This window comes from Etheostoma spectabile, unplaced genomic scaffold, assembly GCF_008692095.1.
Source record: "Etheostoma spectabile isolate EspeVRDwgs_2016 unplaced genomic scaffold, UIUC_Espe_1.0 scaffold00570035, whole genome shotgun sequence".
NCBI classification, from domain to species: Eukaryota; Metazoa; Chordata; class Actinopteri; order Perciformes; family Percidae; genus Etheostoma; species Etheostoma spectabile.
The window spans coordinates 1-20,028 of record NW_022605485.1 but is presented as its reverse complement, the minus strand read 5'-3'; the positions used below and the strand labels follow the sequence as shown (position 1 = coordinate 20,028).

Here is a 20,028-nt window from a genome sequence, read left to right as displayed (position 1 = left end):
AAGATTTGACTTTTTTTTTCACTTTTTTAGACATACCTACTGTTTGAGTTAAAAAAGCAGAAATTATAATTATTTTGACTAATAGTTAAGATCAGAGGAATGAAAGTGATTAATTTTATTTGCAAGAGCGTTGTAAGAATCCATTTTTTGGTAATTTGGTTAAAAAGAAACCCATATTTCCAACATAGAAACATTTTTTTAAAGGGTCAAATTTCAAAAATTGACAAAAATTTGACATTTTTTAAAGGGTCAAATTTGACAAAATTGACAAAAATTGACATTTTTAAAGGTTCAAATTTGAAAAAATTTACAAATATTTGACATTTTTGACTGTAACAGACGAAGCTCTAACGGTCCATTTCAACAGTGTCCGAGACCAAGGCTCTGTCCCCCGTCCTCCGTGGACTCTCCTGTCCACCAGCAGAGCGACGGAGGACCACGTTTGCATGGGGGGCTGGGCCGCGCTCAAAGCCCAGGTGGTTGGACCACGTGGAGCAAGGTGACGGACACAGGTCCAAGCATGCGCCTGGCCCGGTTACTGACCCGGGTCTCGTTGTGTTGCAGTGCTGCCATAGACCTGCCCAGCCCTCAGCTCGGAGTTCCTGGGGTTCCCTGAAGACCAGCGCCCCTGAGAAGGACCACAAGCTGCTGCGCTCCGTGGTCAGTACAGGAAAACATTCACATAAGACATGACATCAAAAGAGAAGATGCAGATCACACATTGATGGCATAATCGATGTTTCCCAAACTTAGGGTCGGGACCCAAAATGGGTCACAGACCCGTTTTGTCGCCAATGGGCAGAGTAACATGCATATTGATCTCTGGTTTTCGACTCAGCATACCTGAAAAACAAAACAGAACAGACTAAATGCTCAGCATGACCTCAGCATGACCTCAGCATGACCTCGGATTGACCTCAGAATGACCTCAACATGACCTCAGCATGACCTCAGAATTACCTCAGCATGACCTCAGCATGACCTCAGAATTACTCTCAGATAACTCAGCATGACCTCAGCATGACCTCAGAATGACCTCAGAATGACCTCAGCATGACCTCAGAATGACCTCAGCATGACCTCAGAATGACCTCTCAGCATGACCTCAGCATGACCTCAGAATGACCTCAGCATGACCTCAGAATGACCTCAGCATGACCTCAGCATGACCCTCAGAATGACCTCAGAATGACCTCAGCATGACCTCAGAATGCCTCAGCATGACCTCAGAATGACCTCAGAATGACCTCAGAATGACCTCAGCATGACCTCAGAATGACCTCAGAATGACCTCAGAATGACCTCAGCATGACCTCAGAATGACCTCGGATTGACCTCAGAATGACCTCAGCATGACCTCAGCATGACCTCAGAATGACCTCAGAATGGGGCACTTTCAAAAACCGATCCTGGACTAGATCAGCTGGTTGATATCTCTAACCAGACACACACATCTCATTAAATTCAAGTCAGCATTATTTAAATTTAAATTATTTTTAAAATGTTGGTGTTGGTCCTGAGGGACGATGGGAGGGGACAGACACACAAGAAGGACAATAGAGACCTTTTCTGTTTTTGTTTACTTTTTAATGGAATAATATCCTCATACACATTAAATTCATGGGTTTGTTCCGTCTTTTGTCCACAGTTTAAAAATGTAGAGGCTACAATGATTCACTGTGTACTTTTGTAAATTGGGGTCCCGGGGAGACACCAACTTCTCTTTTGGGTCTTGAGCTGAAAAAGGTTTGGAACAAGTGGAATAAATCAGACGTGTTATGTTCTTGGCACAAGTTGGCTGAGAAAAAAAGCAGTTTTCTTTTTTTTAGATTATTGTTTGGGGCTTTTCCCTTTATTATTAGTAGTATTTCGTGGCCACAAGTTAGTATATTCTGGCCACAATTTATTTGTTATTTTAGAGAAGAAGCCTCAGATCCGATACCACCAATTTAGCCCTGACGACTTTAAGTTAGTTTGTGTTTTTTGTTTTTTAAAGTTTGACTTAGTGTCAAACTGGAAGATGTTTCAGTTTGTCATGTTTCACATAAGTTTCTTATTATTATCAGATGTCCGTTAACTTTCCGGAAAAGGTGGTAATTTTCTATTTTATGCAAGGACTTTTTTTACAGTGTACAGTTAGAATACAGAACAATTCTCTCTTTCTTGCTCAGCATATATGCATATATATCATGGTAGCAATGCGCCAAGGTACAAATGCACCTGGCTGTTAAAGGGAATGGGAGAGACACTCTGATTGGCTGATTGCAAGTTACGCCCAAAACGCACCTCTGATTACTGAGTCCCAGGGCCCAGCAAGCACCTCTGATTACTAAGTCCCAGGCCCAAAAACGCACCTCTGATTACTAAGTCCCAGGGCCAAACACACCTCTGATTATTGAAGACACTAAGTCCCAGGCCCAAGCACCTCTGATTACTAAGTCCCAGGGCCAAAACGCTCCTCTGATACTAAGTCCTAGGGCCCAAAACGCACCACTGATTACTAAGTCCCAGGGCCCAAAACGCACCTCTGATTACTTAGTCCCAGGGCCCAGCAACGCACCTCTGATTACTAAGTCCCAGGGCCCAAACACACCTCTGATTATTGAAGACACTAAGTCCCAGGCCCCAAACGCACCTCTGATTACTAAGTCCCAGGGCCCAAAACGCACCTCTGATTACTAAGTCCCGGGCCCAGCAACGCACCTCTGATTACTAAGTCCCAGGGCCCAAAACGCACCTCTGATTACTAAGTCCCAGGGCCCAAACACACCTATGATTACTAAGTCCCAGGCCCAAAACACACCTCTGATTACTAAGTCCCAGGGCCCAAAATGCACCTCTGATTACTAAGTCCCAGGGCCCAAAACGCACCTCTGATTACTAAGTCCCAGGGCCCAAAACGCACCTCTGATTACTAAGTCCCAGGGCCCAAACGCACCTCTGATTACTAAGTCCCAGGGCCCAGCAACGCACCTCTGATTACTAAGTCCCAGGGCCCAAAACACACCTCTGATTACTAAGTCCCAGGCCCAGCAACGCACCTCTGATTACTAAGTCCCAGGACCAAACGCACCTCTGATTACTAAGTCCCAGGTCCCAAACGCACCTCTGATTACTAAAGTCCCAGGGCCCAAACGCACCTCTGATTACTAAGTCCCAGGGCCCAAAACGCACCTCTGATTACTAAGTCCCAGGGCCCACGCAACTCTGATACTAGATTACTAAGTCCCGGGCCCAAAACGCACCTCTGATTACTAAGTCCCAGGGCCCAGCAACGTACCTCTGATTACTAAGTCCAGGGCCCAGCACGCACCTCTTTACTAAGTCCCAGGGCCCAGCAACGCACCTCTGATTACTAAGTCCCAGGGCCCAAAACGCACCTCTGATTACTAAGTCCCAGGCCCAGCAACGCACCTCTGATTACTAAGTCCCAGGGCCCAAAACGCACCTCTGATTACTAAGTCCCCAGGGCCCAAAACACACCTCTGATTACTAAGTCCCAGGGCGCAAAACGCACCTCTGATTACTAAGTCCCAGGGCCCAAAACACACCTCTGATTACTAAGTCCCAGGACCCCAAAACGCACCTCTGATTACTAAGTCCCAGGGCCCAAACGCACCTCTGATTACTAAGTCCCAGGCCCAGCAACGCACCTCTGACTACTAATCCCAGGCCCAAAACACACCTCTGACTACTAAGTCCCAGGGCCCAAACGCACCTCTGATTACTAAGTCCCAGGGCCCAAACGCACCTCTGATTACTAAGTCCCAGGGCCCAGCAACGCACCTCTGATTACTAAGTCCCAGGGCCCAAAACGCACCTCTGATTACTAAGTCCCAGGGCCCAGCAACGCACCTCTGATTACTAAGTCCCAGGGCACAAAACGCACCTCTGATTACTAAGTCCCAGGGCCAAAACACACCTCTGATTACTAAGTCCCAGGGCCCAAAACACCTCTGATTACTAAGTCCCAGGCCCAGCAACGCACCTCTGACTACTAAGTCCCAGGGCCCAAAACACACCTCTGATTACTAAGTCCCGGGCCCAAAACGCACCTCTGATTACTAAGTCCCAGGGCCCAAACGCACCTCTGATTACTAAGTCCCAGGGCCCAGCAACGCACCTCTGACTACTAGTCCCAGGGCCCAAAACACACCTCTGATTACTAAGTCCCAGGGCCCAAAACGCACCTCTGATTACTAAGTCCCAGGCCCAAACGCACCTCTGATTACTAAGTCCCAGGGCCCAGCACGCACCTCTGATTACTAAGTCCCAGGGCCCAAAACGCACCTCTGATTACTAAGTCCCAGGGCCCCAGCAACGCACCTCTGATTACTAAGTCCCAGGCCCAAAACGCACCTCTGATTACTAAGTCCCAGGGCCCAAAACACACCTCTGATTACTAAGTCCCAGGGCCCAAAACGCACCTCTGATTACTAAGTCCCAGGGCCCAGCAACGCACCTCTGACTACTAAGTCCCAGGGCCCAAAACACACCTCTGATTACTAAGTCCCAGGGCCCAAAACGCACCTCTGATTACTAAGTCCCAGGGCCCAGCAACGTACCTCTGTTTACTAAGTCCCAGGGCCCAGCAACGTACCTCTGTTTACTAAGTCCCAGGGCCAGCAACGCACCTCTGATTATTGAAGACACTAAGTCCCAGGGCCCGGCGTGTTTTTACGGCAAAGCCCTCTGAAAACAGCCACATAGGTCGCTGAGCAGTTTGGACTTTCCTTCCTAGAAGCAGGAAACTCAGAAACACATTATGATAAATCATGTTGTATGGCCGGAGTTGTATGAGACGTCATTAATCAGCGTTGTCTCTATAGTCCTTGGGACAAAGACCGCGTCATGATTCCCGACATCGAAGCTGCTCACGCGCTCTTCAGACAGCGAAAGGCACGTCCGCCCCAAAACTATCTTACCTATCATTTTACTGGAGTGGTGTGATGACCTGCAATGTTTAACAATTATAGACCATTTATAAAGAAGATGACCCTGCAATGTTAACAATTATAGACCAGTTTATAAGAAGATGACCCTGCAATGTTTAACAATTATAGACCATTTTAAAAGAAGATGACCCTGCAATGTTTAACAATTATAGACCAGTTTATAAAGAAGATGACCCTGCAATGTTTAACAATTATAGACCAGTTTCTGTGTTACCAGCCCTGTCCGAGGTTCTTGAATAACTTGATTACACAAGATTAATCCAACATCTGGACAAAAATAATATGTTATATGCTCACCAGGATGGTTTTAGGAAACAACACTCTACTTACATGGCACTTGTCCATTTTTGACTGAAATATATAAAGCAAAAGATAGAAAAGAAAATACTGGAGGTATTTTTCTGGATCTTTCAAAAGCATTTGATACCGTTAATCACTTCATTCTATTAAAAAAACTCTCACATTATGGTTTACGTAACAAGTCACTACTCTGGTTCACCAGGTATCTTTCAGACCGGTTTCAAACTGTCAGCTATAATGGGACAGATCCCCCCCCCCCCCCTCCTTCGGTGTGGCGTACCACAGGGCTCCATCTTGGGTCCCTTGTTATTTATATTATATGTTAATGACCTTCCTAATGTCTCAGATAAACTTTCTAACATTTTATTTGCAGATGATACAAGTGTGTTTTACTCCCATAAAAACCCTGAAATTGTAATAAAAGTAGTTCATGAAGAACTTGACCAGTTATCTACTTGGTTCAAGTCCAACAAACTGTCTCTCAACATATAAAAAATAAAAAAGTTATATATTTTTTGGTATTAAGTCTGATAGATTTAAATCTTCAATGAAAATTCAAACTGATGATATCTCCATTAGTAATGTTAAACTGCTCGTTTCCTCGGCGTTATATTAGATGACTCTTTATCCTGGAAACCTCACATTAGAGCTACAAGTACTAAATTAGCCAAAGTGGTTGGAAAAACTCGGCACCTGATGACCAAAGAAGTTGCGATCATGTTGTATTATTCAATGTTGTATCCATATATCAATTACTGCAATGTTGCTTGGGCTAGCACCCCCCCCCTCAACTAAACTGGAATCTATTTTTCGACTTCAGAAGCTTTAAGAATAATATTTAGTGTTAATCGTAGACGACCCATTACAGGGTTATGATATTTACCGAAGGGACCAAACTGATGCAAAAGGGGGTGGAGTTATGATATATGTAAGAAACACCATCCGTTGCAATGAGATTCAATTGCAAAATCCATGTGATTTAGAATGTGTAGCCTTGAATATGATTCTTTCACCACAGATGTCCTCACCCTAGTAGTCATTTACCGACCACCTTCCTCAAACATAGCTTCTATAAAAAACTCAAGACGGCATTATGTCAACTTGATTTTAGAAAGAAATAATCATAATGGTGACTTCAACTTAAACTGGGAAGATAAGTCTCAAGAATGAAGCTCAAGCAAATTACTGATGGTTTTAATCTGGTTCAGTTGGTTAAAGGTCCAACACGCATAACAAATGGCACCAGTACCCAAATCGACCTCATTTTAGTAACAGACCAGAAAGGATCACAAAATCATTCAATCGGATCATAATATGGTGCTTGTATCAAGCAAACTCACTTGCAGGCGTTTACAAACACTGGCAATAAGGAATTTTTAGGTATCCCGAAAAAACCAACACAAGAGGACTTCAAAGCAGCCATGAAAAACATGAACTGGGAGGAGCTACTTCCTGAAATGATTTAGAAATTACCAGTCAAATCTTTACTGAAAAATTGCAATCTACAGTTAATGAATATTCTATTAGAATTAAATATAAAAACAAGAATCAGGGTCTTCCCTGGTGAATGAGAAAGTCCTAAAATTAATGAAGGAGCGGGACAATGCTTTAAAAATAGCCATAAAGTCAAAGATGTCCCACAATAGGCATAACTTCGTTAGGCTGAGAAACAAAGTAACTAGTGAACTGAGAAAAGCAAAGGCAGACTTTTTGATCATAATTATGAAAATTCAAATGGTAACTCAAAAGCCACATGGAGTCAGATTCAAAATTAACCGGTAAAAACATTAGTATAACTAAGCCGATTGTACTGAAAGCAAATGACACAATCTTGAAGTGTCCGACCAATGTGGCACAGGCCTTCAATCAATACTTTGTTGAGTCAGTAGACACTATCGCCCAAAGTTTAGCAATACAACAAAACAATCCATGCACAGCTAATACTACAGAGCCAGCACTGACACTGAGACCAGTATCAGAGGATGAGGTTATAAAAACAGTTACATCTCTCAAACATCAAGGGCTAAGGATGTCTATGGTATGGATACACTTATTCTGAAAGGGATCAGCTCTTCAATAGTTACCCCACTAACACACATAATCAATACTTCACTGGCCCAAGGATGGTTTCCAGATTCATTGAAGCCTGCTGTTGTGGCCCCTGTATTCAAAGGTGGTAACCCGCTACTGACCTCCAACTATAGGCCCATCAGTGTTGTACCTGTAGTATCCAAGGTATCTGAAAAACTGATTAACAAACAATCATGGACCATCTCAACAACAGCTCCTTTCCACTGCATCCAATGCAATTGGATTCAGGGCCAACTCGACTGAAACGGCTCCATGTTACTTCATAGAAAAAGTTCCGGCATCACTGGATAAAGGCGGGGTTGTTGGGGCTGTGTTCCTTGACTTAAAGAAAGCATTTGACACAGTTAATCATAACATCCTGTTGTATAAATTACTGAATTTCAATTTCTCTTCAAGCTTGGTCAATCTTATCAAATCTTATCTCTCACCCCGCTCTCAACATGTCAAAATTGGTACCCATAAATCTAACTTACTTGGTCTTTCCACCGGGGTCCCGCAGGGATCCATACTTGGCCCAACCCTTTTTAGCATATATGTTAATGATCTACCCTCTGTTTGTGGAAAGTGTGATGTTTTAATGTATGCTGATGATACAGTTATTTTTACTCATGGTAAGGCTGAATCCCATTTCTTCCCCTTACCCCTTCCCCTTACCCCTTCCCCTAGCTTTTGCGCGTTCACGCGGGACCTAGTGGTGTCCCAATACCAATTAGGACCTAGGGGTAGGGGATAGACCAAGGGCTGTATACCCCTTGGAACCTAGTGTGGATGCGACCTCACTTGAAAACACTCAGGCAGTGTGTGGCTGCTGCATCGACCAGAGAGACACATGAATGTAAGTACTTTCGGCTTAAATAATTGATTAAAAAGTTACGACAGTCTTGTTTTGTGGTCTATGCAGTCCTGTACATGTGTACTTGCAACCTTGCTACCTAACTGAAACTTTTTAAAAATTGCTAGCTTGCACTGCTAACGCTAATCGCTAACGCTAACGTTGATTTCCACAACAGTCCCACATATTTCTGCCTTGAATGGACTGTATACATCGCATAGATTGTATAGTTAGATATATATTAATGGTCTATGATACATCGCTACGTGCTTAACATATACCGCCCTGTATCACACAGGAGGACACAGGAGGACACAGCAACTGGTCCAGTTTGGGGCTGAAAACGCAGACGTTTCCTAAATCCTGTGTTCATGTTGTACCCATTCATTATTGCATTGGTACTGTATTATTGTAATCATTTGTAATTAATTCCTGTTCATTGTTCATGCACTTGAATATTGTTGTTGGCTTTGATATGGGACACTGATGATATGTGAGGGGGGGGGGGGTTACTGGCCAACAGGCTTCAGACTGGTCTGGAATATCTGAACAGCTGTAGTTAATTGTTTGTTTGTGGTGTTGTTTGTATTTTTAGTTTTACACATTTGAAGCCTTTATATGTGTGCGACATGTTAGTTATGGTTCTAATAGTTGATAATGGTTCTATAACATCATTTTATGTAACGTTTTTGCCGGTTATGTTCAATTTATCACCAATAAAGACAGATTTTTGGCAACAAAATGTTTTTGTGAACATCAATGACATTCAAAACTGTATGTACATGTTGTACATGTATGTATACATGATACATGTGTATACACATTTGTATTGCAAACAGACCTAAGTACTACACAGATAAAACATCTGCCTCTGCACTACCAAAGTGAACATAAAATAACTATAAAATATATAAATATTTAAATCCATATGACACTGTTGTCCAAACCCACACAATCAACAGACAGAGACGCCATCTTGGAGGTTTGTGATCAATACTGTACGGTGATGTAACCAAGTGGTGTCCCATTTCATAGGGGTATGTTTTCACCCCTACCCCTTACCCCTTGGTTTCAAGAGCCAAGGGCCAAGGGGTAGGGGTAAGATGGAGAAATGGGATTCAGCCTAAGACTGCTGAAGAGGTTGCAATCAAGCTAAATGATGTGCTAGTGAAGGTCACATCTGCTTACCACTGTTGTTTGCAACTGAAAACAGTCTGCAAAAACAGTCTGTATGTTCATTACCAAAAACAGTTTGTATGTTCATTACCAAAAACAGTCTGTATGTTCATTACCAAAAACAGTTTGTATGTTCATTACCAAAAACAGTCTGTATGTTCATTACCAAAAACAGTCTGTATGTTCATTACCAAAAACAGTTTGTATGTTCATTACCAAAAACAGTTTGTATGTTCATTACCAAAAACAGTCTGTATGTTCATTACCAAAAACAGTTTGTATGTTCATTACCAAAAACAGTCTGTATGTTCATTACCAACGGCTCCCGCATAGACGCAGAGCAAGACATTTCCATTTCAGGACCCAGACTAATGGTTGTCTCAGAATACAAGTATTTAGGAATGCACTTATGGCGTTTTTCCACTGCTGGTAACAGCTCGACTCAACTCGCCTCGACTCGCCTCTACTCGACTCGACACATTCTGCGTCCGTTTTCCATTGCAGATTGAGTAACGCCTCAGCGTGGCTGGTAACCATAGCTATGCGTGATGATGTAATGTTCAACGCGACTCACCCTAACCCTCATTTAAGAGTAATGTTAAGAAATGGATGATTGAAAATCAACACTGACGCTGGTCCAACAATAACTGGATCATCCATTTTAGATTTTATTTGCTTATCTGGTTTATTCGATTGTTGTGATTTAACATTGTAATTTTTAACCTTTTGTCTATTGTATAAATATCTTCATTGTAATATAACTGTTTATTATTTTAGGATGCCTAATAACATCTGGCTAGGGGACTGCCGATGAAAACTAGCCCATGGCTAACTCGGGTACGCTTACATTTGCTTCGAATGTTGATCAGTGTACGTTGTCCCCCTTTTAACACAGGAATATTTAGTGTTAATCGTAGACCCCCCCCCCCCCCAATCATTGTTTACTCAGGCTAGTATTCTTAGTGTTTATCAAGTGAATCAACTTCAAACTGCTTCATTTGTTATAGCTCTATAAAGAAGTTATTTCCAGCACCTTTGTAATATTTTACTTTTAATAATGAGTTTCATCAGTATCCGACTCGTAGTGGTCTCACTAGGCCCCCCCCTCTGGTACGACTCATACCCAGTTCAGTGTATTGTATAGATAACATTATATTATGATTATGTTATATATATATATTATAGTATTATTATCCAGAGGGTCAGAGGTGGACCAGTCTCCCCTCTTCACTCACTGAGCTTCTAAAGAGTTTCAACTGAGAGTCAAAGTGTTGCTCCTAACTTCTCTCATTTCTACTTTGGGTTTGTGCTATAAATGCAATTTTTTACAACGTAATCTTTTTTTTTAATATATATATAATAAAGTTTTTAATTGTTAAAGTAATTTGTTTCCATGGAGATTGACACTCTGTGGAGGTCTCCAGGGTCCTGCAGGTTGGACTCTGTGGAGGTCTCCAGGGTCCTGCAGGTTGGACTCTGTGGAGGTCTGCCGGGTCCTGCAGGTTGGACTCTGTGGAGGTCTGCCAGTGTCCTGCAGGTTGGACTCTGTGGAGGTCTGCCGGGTCCTGCAGGTTGGACTCTGTGGAGGTCTGCCAGGGTCCTGCAGGTTGGACTCTGTGGGGGTCTGCCAGGGTCCTGCAGGTTGGACTCTGTGGAGGTCTACCAGGGTCCTATAGGTTGGACTCTGTGGATGTCTGCAGGGTCCTGCAGGTTGGACTCTGTGGAGGTCTGCAGGGTCCTGCAGGTTGGACTCTGTGGGGGTCTGCCAGGGTCCTGCAGGTTGGACTCTGTGGAGGTCTGCGGGGTCCTGCAGGTTGGACTCTGTGGAGGTCTGCAGGGTCCTGCAGGTTGGACTCTGTGGAGGTCTGCAGGGTCCTGCAGGTTGGACTCTGTGGAGGTCTGACAGGGTCTGGGCCACTCTAGGTTTTAGTTTGCTGTCATGAGTTTCTAGACTGTTGTTCCTCCTTCATTTAAAATGAACCTTAAAGCTCTTATTGTGAAAGTACTTCCTGCCAGGTGGGGCTGTGACTCATCAGGAAATAACTCACCTGATTGTTGATCGGACATTTTGGACTGGTTGAAGAAACAGTCGAGTGAGGCTGAGACGCAGTTCTTCCTCTCGGAGTGGAGCTCCAGATGAAGGGTTAGGAGGTAAGATCCACTCTCATTTAATGGGGGGGGGGGGTTTAGGAGTAAGATCCACTCTCATTTTAATGGGGGGGGGGTTAGGAGGTAGATCCACTCTCATTTTAATGGGGGGGGGGTTAAGAGGTAAGATCCACTTTAATTTTATAGCATGGAGGACTTCATCAAGGTCTTTGGAAGGAAGATAGTCCTTATTTATATTTGGTATTTTAGCTAGAAGTCTTCTTCTTATAATGTTTTGTGTGTGTGTGTGTGTTGTGTGTGTTGTGTGTGTGTGTGTGTGTGTGTGTGTTGTGTGTGTGTGTGTGTGTGTGTGGATCACTAACAGGACCAACCTGTCTGATCAGCACACCTGGTCACGTGTTAGACGCCTACACAGTCTCAGCTGTCTCAAACCTGTGTGTGTGTGTGTGTGTGTGTGTGTGTGTGTGTGTGTGTGTGGTGTGTCTGTGTGTCTGTGTGTCTGTAAGTGTTGTGTGTGTGTGTGTGTGTGTGTGTGTGTGGTGTGATCAGCTAACAGGACCAACCTGTCTGATCAGCACACCTGGTCACGTGTTAGACGCCTACACAGTCTCAGCTGTCTCAAACCTGTGTGTGTGTGTGTGGTGTGTGGGGGGGGGGAGGGGGTGCTGTCAGAAATCAAACCGTCGTCTCCACCAGCAGGAAGTCAGACCCAACAGGACTCTACTGTTTAGAGCCTTTCAAATAAAATGCAGGGCCCTAAATGCCTCTGTTACTGTTGTAGGTGCTGTGTGGAGGACGAGGCCCAGGACAGGAAGCTGAGACTGAGTCTTAATGGAGTCTTGTCTCCATTAGAGGACAGAAAGATTAAGTGGATGTGACACATGCCTTTGGTGTGGAGATCAGGGTTCGATTCCCACTGCCATACATCAGCCAATGTGTCCCCGAGCAAGACCTGTAACCCTAGTGTCTCCAGAGGTGTGGGACCTCTGCCATGTCTCTCAGGTGTAAGTGTCTCTGGATAAAAGCGTCCGCTGAAGGACATGTAATGTAACGTAATAATGAAGGACAGAAATCATACAGCCACCAGCTTCCCTCTTTATTATCTGCTGGATAGCTTCTAGTTTCTGGAGATCTTCCTCTCTTTCTAACAGACCCATCAGAGACCAGACCCTGCTGAACCTGGGCCCAGCTGTGTGTCCATGAAGAGACACCGGTCCACGGAGACACCCCCACTTTAAAAACAAGGAGACCTGTAATGGAGCAAAAAAGTGTGAGGGAGAGAATTGAAAAGGAGAGCAGGACAGTGGAAATAGAGAAGAGGAGAAGGAGGTGAGTTGTTCTGAAACCTCCACAGAAGTTGTGTTGTCTCATTGGGGGTGGTGGTGGGGCGGGGGCCTTGGAGAGGGTCTCTGTGTGATGATTGTGATTGGTCTAAAGAGATGCTGATGACCTAGAGTAGGTTGTTGTCCCATCCAGGAACGCTGTGAGGACTGGCCAGACCTTCCCCTGCAGAGCTGTGGAGGAGGAAGGTCTGGTTATAAGAGACTACTGAACATGACCCTCTATACATGTGTTTTTCTATCAGGACCCATCAGAGACCAGACCATCCTGATCCTGATCCTGATCCTGATCCTGAACCCAGCTGTGTGTCCTTCAAGAGCGACCGGTCATATGAAGTTCTCATTAACTTTAAAGGAGAACAACCCTCTGCTGGAAGGAGGTCAGCTGTTAATAATTTATAATATTGCTGAGTCATGCTTTAACTTTTATGTCTCCAGAGAAGTTTTTGGAGTTTATTCTCAGCATCTTTCTTCTTCACATATTTTTATATTCTCCATGTGAAAGCTGTCTAGTAAGACCGGTCTTCACCTGTAGATCTCAGTTTAATACTGGACCTGGTCTGGACCAATAGGATCTGGTGTTGTAGCCCCATCAAAAAGCATTTTAAATCTCCCGTAGCCATCGGTAGGCTACACACATCAGGAATGTTCTTCTCCAACTGGGAATACGGGATATGTGGGCCTCAGAGTGCTTCTTCCAGGGTAATATCATGTGTACCCCCCCCCCCCCCCAACTCTTCCCCCTCTGGAGACCAGCGACCCTTGTTAAGTGTTAGTGTCACCTGAGTCAGGACAATAGTTGGCATGAGAAGACTATTGCCGCTTGAGTATGGACAGGCCAATATTCAGTGAGTGGCTTCATCAAAAGATTGTTTCCCCATTGGTCAAAACACAAAATTCTTCTCAAATGTTGGATGTGGGTTTGCCAGTTGGATGTCAAATCAGAAGTCAATGAGAGGAAGTAAATAAAAGGCAACCTGCCTCCAAAGTACCCTCAGTCCAGGTCAGCAGTTCTCCCCAACTACAGACAGGCCATCTAACCTCTGCCCCCCCCCCCCCCCCCCCAAATCGGCTGATGGTTTGCCATAATCGTTTTGAAGCCACTGAAGGTTTTTCACAGTTGACTCCCCAAACTACTTCTCCATATGAATGTTGCTTCCATGACAACAGACGCTGCAGACCTCCTGCATCATGATCCCAGTCTGCTGCCCTGGAGTCCTTCAGGACCACATGTTGGAGCCCTTGTGGACTCCTTAGTTCTTTCTCTACATTCACAGTATGGTCAGCAGTGCCACCAACTCTTTACTGTCAGGGTAAACCATCTGATTCTATGTTGTAATCAACACTTAAGTCCCAGGACCTTTACCTTGTGTGTGTCTCTGTGTGGACAGACATGATGGGAGCTAATACTTTCTGATTCCTCCACAGACTGGACCAGGAGAGCTCAGAAGGTCCCAGTGGTCAGCCTGCCCAGCAGCATCAAACCCACCTGGACTCCATCTTTATGGTCTGTACATGTACACCAACTACTTTTACATCTATTCTGTTTCCAATCATCTCCATGCTGCCCTGTTCAGACCAGAGGGTCCTCAGTCTGTCCATCGTGGATCTGATGGTTGCTTCCATGATTTCAGTCTGATTTGATTCATATAATCTTCTGTTCCAGCTGCTGGAGGAGAACATTGTCACTTTTGTGAAGAATGAGCTGAAGAAGATCCAGAAGCTTCTGAGACCAGAGTACCCAGAATGCCCAGAGAGTCAGAGGGAGGATGAGGATGAAGAGCAGAGGAGCAGCAGAGAGGCGTTTCTGAAGATCACACTGCACTTCCTGAGGAGAATGAAGCAGGACGGGCTGGCTGACCGTCTGCAGAGCAGTAAGAGGATTTCTCTAAAGATTTAACTTGCTGGACTAATGGGACGTTTACTAATGTCTCCAGAGAAGGGTCAGAGTATGTTCCAGTTTCTTCATAAATCTCCTACTGATCTTCTTTGTTCTGTATTCATTCAGGAAGTCCAGCAGGAGTTTGTAAGCGTAAACTCAAATCTAAGCTAGACAGGAAGTTCCAGCGTGTGTTTGAGGGGATTGCTAAGAAGGAGACCAAACCGTTCTGGATCAGATGTTCACAGAGATCTACCTCATGAAGGGAAGGCCTGCAGAGGTCAATGATGAACATGAGGTCAGACAGATTGAAACAGCATCCTGGAAACCAGACAGACCAGAAACAACAATCAGACAAAAAGACATCTTTAAACCCCACCTGGAAGAGATGAACCAATCAGAGCAGTGATGACAACGGGAGTGGCTGGCATCGGGAAAACAGTCTTACACAGAAGTTCACTCTGGACTGGGCTGAAGGCAAAGCCAACCAGGACATCCAGTTCTTATTCCCATTCACCTTCAGAGAGCTGAATGTGCTGAAAGAGATCAAGTTCAGCTTGGTGGAACTTGTTGATTACTTCTTTAGTGAACCAAAGAAGCAGAATCAGCAGGTTTGAAGAGGTCCCGGTGGTCTTCATCTTTGATGGTCTGGATGAGTGTCGACTTCCACTGGACTTCCTCAACACTAAATCCTGACTGATGTTACAAAGTCCACCTCAGTGGTGTGTTGCTGACAAACCTCATCAGGGGGAATCTGCTTCCCTCTGCTCGCCTCTGGATAACCACACGACCTGCAGCAGCCAATCAGATCCCTCCTGGGTGTTTGACATGGTGACAGAGGTCAGAGGGTTCACTGACGCCCAGAAGGAGGAGTACTTCAGGAAGAGATTCAGAGATGATGAGCAGGCCAGCAGAATCATCTCCCACATCAAGAGATCCCGAAGCCTCCACATCATGTGTCACATCCCAGTCTTCTGCTGGATCACCGCTACAGTTCTGGAGAAGGTGTTGAAGACCAGAGAGGGAGGAGAACTGCCCAAGACCCTGACTGAGATGTACATCCACTTCCTGGTGGTTCAGTCCAAACAGAAGAATGTCAAGTATTATGGAAGAACTGAGACAGATCAAACCTGGAGTCCAGAGAACATGGTGATGATCAAGTCTCTGGGAAAACTGGCTTTTGAGCAGCTGCAGAAAGGCAACCTGATCTTCTATGAATCAGACCTGACAGAGTGTGGCATCGATATCAACGCAGCCTCAGTGGTCTCAGGAGTGTTCACACAGATCTTTAAAGAGGAGAGTGGACTGTACCAGGACAAGGTGTTCTGCTTCGTCCATCTGAGTGTTCAGGAGTTCCTTGCTGCTCTTCATGTCCATCTGACCTTCACCGACTCTGGAGTCAACCTTCTGGCTGAAGAACAAACAACATCCAAGCTGTCTAAATTCTTCAGAGTCAGACTAAAACAAACATCATCAGCACGTTTCTACCAGAGAGCTGTGGACAAGGCCTTACAGAGTCTAAATGGACACCTGGACTTGTTCCTCCGCTTCCTCCTGGGTCTTTCACTGCAGACCAATCAGAGTCTCCTACGAGGTCTGCTGACACAGACAGGAAGTAGCTCAGAGACCAATCAGGAAACAGTGTGGTACATCAAGAAGAAGATGGATGAGGATCTGTCTGCAGAGAGAAGCATCAATCTGTTCCACTGTCTGAATGAACTGAATGATGGTTCTCTAGTGGAGCAGATCCAACGGTCCCTGAGTTCAGGACGTCTCTCCACAGATAAACTGTCTCCTGCTCAGTGGTCAGCTCTGGTCTTCATCTTACTGTCATCAGAAGAAGATCTGGACGTGTTTGACCTGAAGAAATACTCTGCTTCAGAGGAGGCTCTTCTGAGGCTGCTGCCAGTGGTCAAAGCCTCCAAAAAAGCTCTGTACGTCGGATTTATTCATCAATAAATACTCTATCTTTTTACAACAGGAGTTAATAATAAATAACTTCCTGTTGTCTCTCCAGGCTGAGTGTCTGTAACCTGTCAGAGAGAAGCTGTGAAGCTCTGTCCTCAGTTCTCAGTCCCAGTCCTCTAGTCTGAGAGAGCTGGACCTGAGTAACAACAACCTGCAGGATTCAGGAGTGGAGCTGGTCTCTGATGGACTGAAGAGTCCACACTGCAGACTGGAGACTTTTAGGTCAGACCAACTTACTCTTTGTCTTTATTTTGATGATGTTTCTATTTACTTTAAGCTTCATTTAATTTAAACGGCCCTTCTCATGGCAGGACTAATTTCAGAAGGTCTTTGAATGTTTCCTAAGTATTTCTTTTGTATTCATAATCATATGTCACAAAGCCTGAAATATGAATTGTGGCTGAGTTCTAGAAATATTTTTCTTATTTTATTATCATGTGACTTTGATACCTAGTTCAGTCTTGAATAGTTATCTGCAACTTGTTTAGAATTAAACAGAAAGGACTTAAACTGAAAGAGGATTTAATATACTAAATCTATAAATTCCAGACTCAACATTTAAACCTACAGATGTTACCTGTCTTGTTTCCTGTTGTCTCTCCAGGCTGAGTGGCTGTAACCTGTCAGAGAGAAGCTGTGAAGCTCTGTCCTCAGTTCTCAGCTCCCAGTCCTCTAGTCTGAGAGAGCTGGACCTGAGTAACAACAACCTGCAGGATTCAGGAGTGGAGCTGGTCTCTGATGGACTGAAGAGTCCACAATGCACTCTGGAGACTCTCAGGTCAGGATTCATTAACCCGTTCAACTGATGACCATTTAAACTCTGACTAACTTTAGTTGATAAACAGCTGACTCGTAGCTTTGTGTCTGTTGATATGATGAACTTTAGCAGTAGTTTTGAGACTCAAAAATTAAATCCTGCAGATGATTTTAAAGATTATCCAAAATCTGGACTAAAATGTACCTGGACAATAAGCAAAGAAAGAACTAGCACATGGCTCCCCGTGTTGACAGGGCTTCCTGTTGTTGTTCTGTGTGTTTCCAGTCTGTCAGGCTGTCTGATCTCAGAGAAGGCTGTCTTCTCTGGTCTCAGCTCTGAGCTCCAACCCCTCCCATCTGAGAGAGCTGGACCTAGCTACAATCATCCAGAGACTCAGGAGTGAAGCTGCTGTCAGCGGGACTGAAGGATCCTCTCTGGAGACTGGACACTCTCAGGTACACACCTGATCAACAAGAAGGAGATATTAGTGTAGGACGTTTTAAAGGAGACACTCCAGGAACTAAAATCATAACTCCCTTTGTTAAGTTTGATGGAGTTTGGCAGATATCTGTCCGTGGTTTAAGAAACATATTTTTTTTTCCTCTTTCCTGGGATCAAATCAGTTTCACTACACAAAGAGAGGTCCAGGACCGGGTTAGCCTAGCTTAGCACAAGGCGATGTGCTTTTCTGTGTGGATGAAGCATTAATCTCCTCTTTAGGCAGACTAGTTATCTAGAGGTTTAAAGGTCAGCTGCCGGTGCTGCATGGCTCATGTTATCGTTTAGAGACGTACTCTGACGTCTGGACCAGTTATTTCTCTTAGGTCCTCTTGTGCTGGGAGAGTACGACTCTAGATTCAAAAAGTCCCTCAAAACCCTCTTTCCTGGTATCCTTGTTGCTTATTGGCTGTTGGTTATCCTTGTTGCTTATTGGCCGTTGGTTATCCTTGTTGCTTATTGGCTGTTGGTTATCCTTGTTTCTTATTGGCTGTTGGTTATCCTTGTTGCTTATTGGCTGTTGGTTATCCTTGTTGCTTATTGGCCGTTGGTTATCCTTGTTGCTTATTGGCTGCTGGGTTATCTTGTTTCTTATTGGCTGTTGGTTATCCTGTTGCTTATTGGCTGTTGTTATCCTTGTGCTTAATGCTGTTGGTTATCCTTGTTGCTTATGGGCTGTTGGTTATCCTTGTTGCTTATTTTGGCTGTTGGTTATCCTTGTGCTTATGCTGTTGGTATCCTTTTTGCTTATTGGCTGTTGGTTATCCTTGTTGCGTATTGGCTGTTGGTTTCTCCTTGTTGCTTATTGGCTGTTGGTTATCTTGTTGCTTATTGGCTGTTGGTTATCCTTGTGCTTATTGGCTGTTGTTATCCTTGTTGCTTATTGCTGTTGGTTGTTCCTGGTTGCTTTATTGGCTGTGGTTATCCTTGTTGGCTTTATTGGTGGCTTGTTGTTATCCTTTGGGGGGGTTTATCCTCGTTGCTGAAGGCCGTTCCAGAGTTTGCTGCTGCAGTTCTTCCTTTTTAGCTTTCGTAAATTCGTGAGCTCTTTAGCGTGACACGTCTTCAAATGTTTAATTAAGTTCTGCTGTTGAAAATTGCAACTCTCGTACCAACCCTCGAAAATGCTTCTTTAGCTTGTTTTAAGCAGTCGTTAGGTATCAGTTCTTCTTCGGCGCCCCTCTAAAACAGCAGCGCTACTATTTTAAGAGCAGCGAAGAAGAACTGTGTCCGAGCTAACGGAGCTAACCAGTAAATAGATTCCTATTGCTAATAGTTTACGTGGTTCGGATCGATGCCTGGACTCCAGTACTCGATGATACCGATCCATTTTCAGCAGTATCAGAGGCATTTCTGATACTGGCATCAGAATCAGAACATCTCTACATGTAGTAGATCCAGATTAAAGACCTGGTCCTTCTGCTGTTAGTTACCAACCCTTAGGAGAGAGACAGGTCAGAGAGAGAGAGAGGTTAGAGAGAGAGACAGGTTAGAGAGAGAGACAGGTTAGAGGGAACCCAGCTGTGTGAGTGAGTGATGTAATGCCCCCCCCCCCCCCCCCCTTTCAGGGTGGAGCCTGCTGGTCTCAGTTTGCACCAGGTCTGAGGAAGTGTAAGTGTGTTTTAATATTCATTCATCAGACTGTGACATCACTCATTCAACCCTGTGATGTCATCACCAAAGAGCTGATTGGTTAATAACTGCAGCTGTGTTGTGTCTCGTTGTCTCCGTCAGATTCCTGTGAACTCACAGTCGACACCAACACGGTGGACAGGAGACTCAAACTGTCTGACAACAACAGGACGGTGACCCGGGTGAAGGAGGATCAGCCATATCCTGGTCATCCAGAGAGGTTTGAGTCCTGGTATCCTCAGCTGCTGTGTAGAGATGGTCTGACTGGTCCCTGTTACTGGGAGGTCCAGACCAGAGGACGGGTTTATGTATCAGTGAGTTACAGAGGAATGAGGAGGAGAGGACGCAATAGAGACTGTATGTTTAAACATAATGATCAGTCCTGGAGTCTGGTCTGCGATGATTATCGTTACTATGTCCTTCACAATAACATAGGAACCTCCGTCTCCGTCCCCCGGTGTCTCTGGTAGAGTAGCAGTGTATGTGGACTG

The 20,028-nt window shown here is 44.6% G+C and overlaps 1 protein-coding gene and 2 long non-coding RNA genes across 3 annotated transcripts; 2 read left to right on the top strand and 1 right to left on the bottom strand.

Annotated features, from left to right (window-relative positions):
• Nucleotides 1–9,099: 9,099 nt before the first annotated feature.
• On the bottom strand, nucleotides 9,100–14,368 carry LOC116685567 (uncharacterized). The gene is made up of 3 exons (XR_004330986.1): nucleotides 14,230–14,368; nucleotides 10,469–10,470; nucleotides 9,100–9,112 (listed from the first exon to the last, which is right to left on the bottom strand). It is a non-coding gene; the product is annotated as an uncharacterized LOC116685567 (long non-coding RNA).
• On the top strand, nucleotides 11,458–15,026 carry LOC116685565 (uncharacterized). The gene is made up of 6 exons (XM_032510563.1): nucleotides 11,458–11,497; nucleotides 12,615–12,792; nucleotides 13,049–13,183; nucleotides 14,232–14,310; nucleotides 14,470–14,677; nucleotides 14,812–15,026. The coding sequence occupies exons 2-6, from the start codon at nucleotides 12,719–12,721 to the stop codon at nucleotides 14,943–14,945; spliced, it is 630 nt and encodes a 209-aa protein (XP_032366454.1). The 5' UTR covers nucleotides 11,458–11,497; nucleotides 12,615–12,718; the 3' UTR covers nucleotides 14,946–15,026.
• Nucleotides 15,027–17,365: 2,339 nt separating this feature from the next.
• LOC116685566 (uncharacterized) lies at nucleotides 17,366–17,788 on the top strand. Its single transcript, XR_004330985.1, has 2 exons — nucleotides 17,366–17,428; nucleotides 17,693–17,788. It is a non-coding gene; the product is annotated as an uncharacterized LOC116685566 (long non-coding RNA).
• The last annotated feature ends 2,240 nt before the right edge of the window (nucleotides 17,789–20,028 follow it).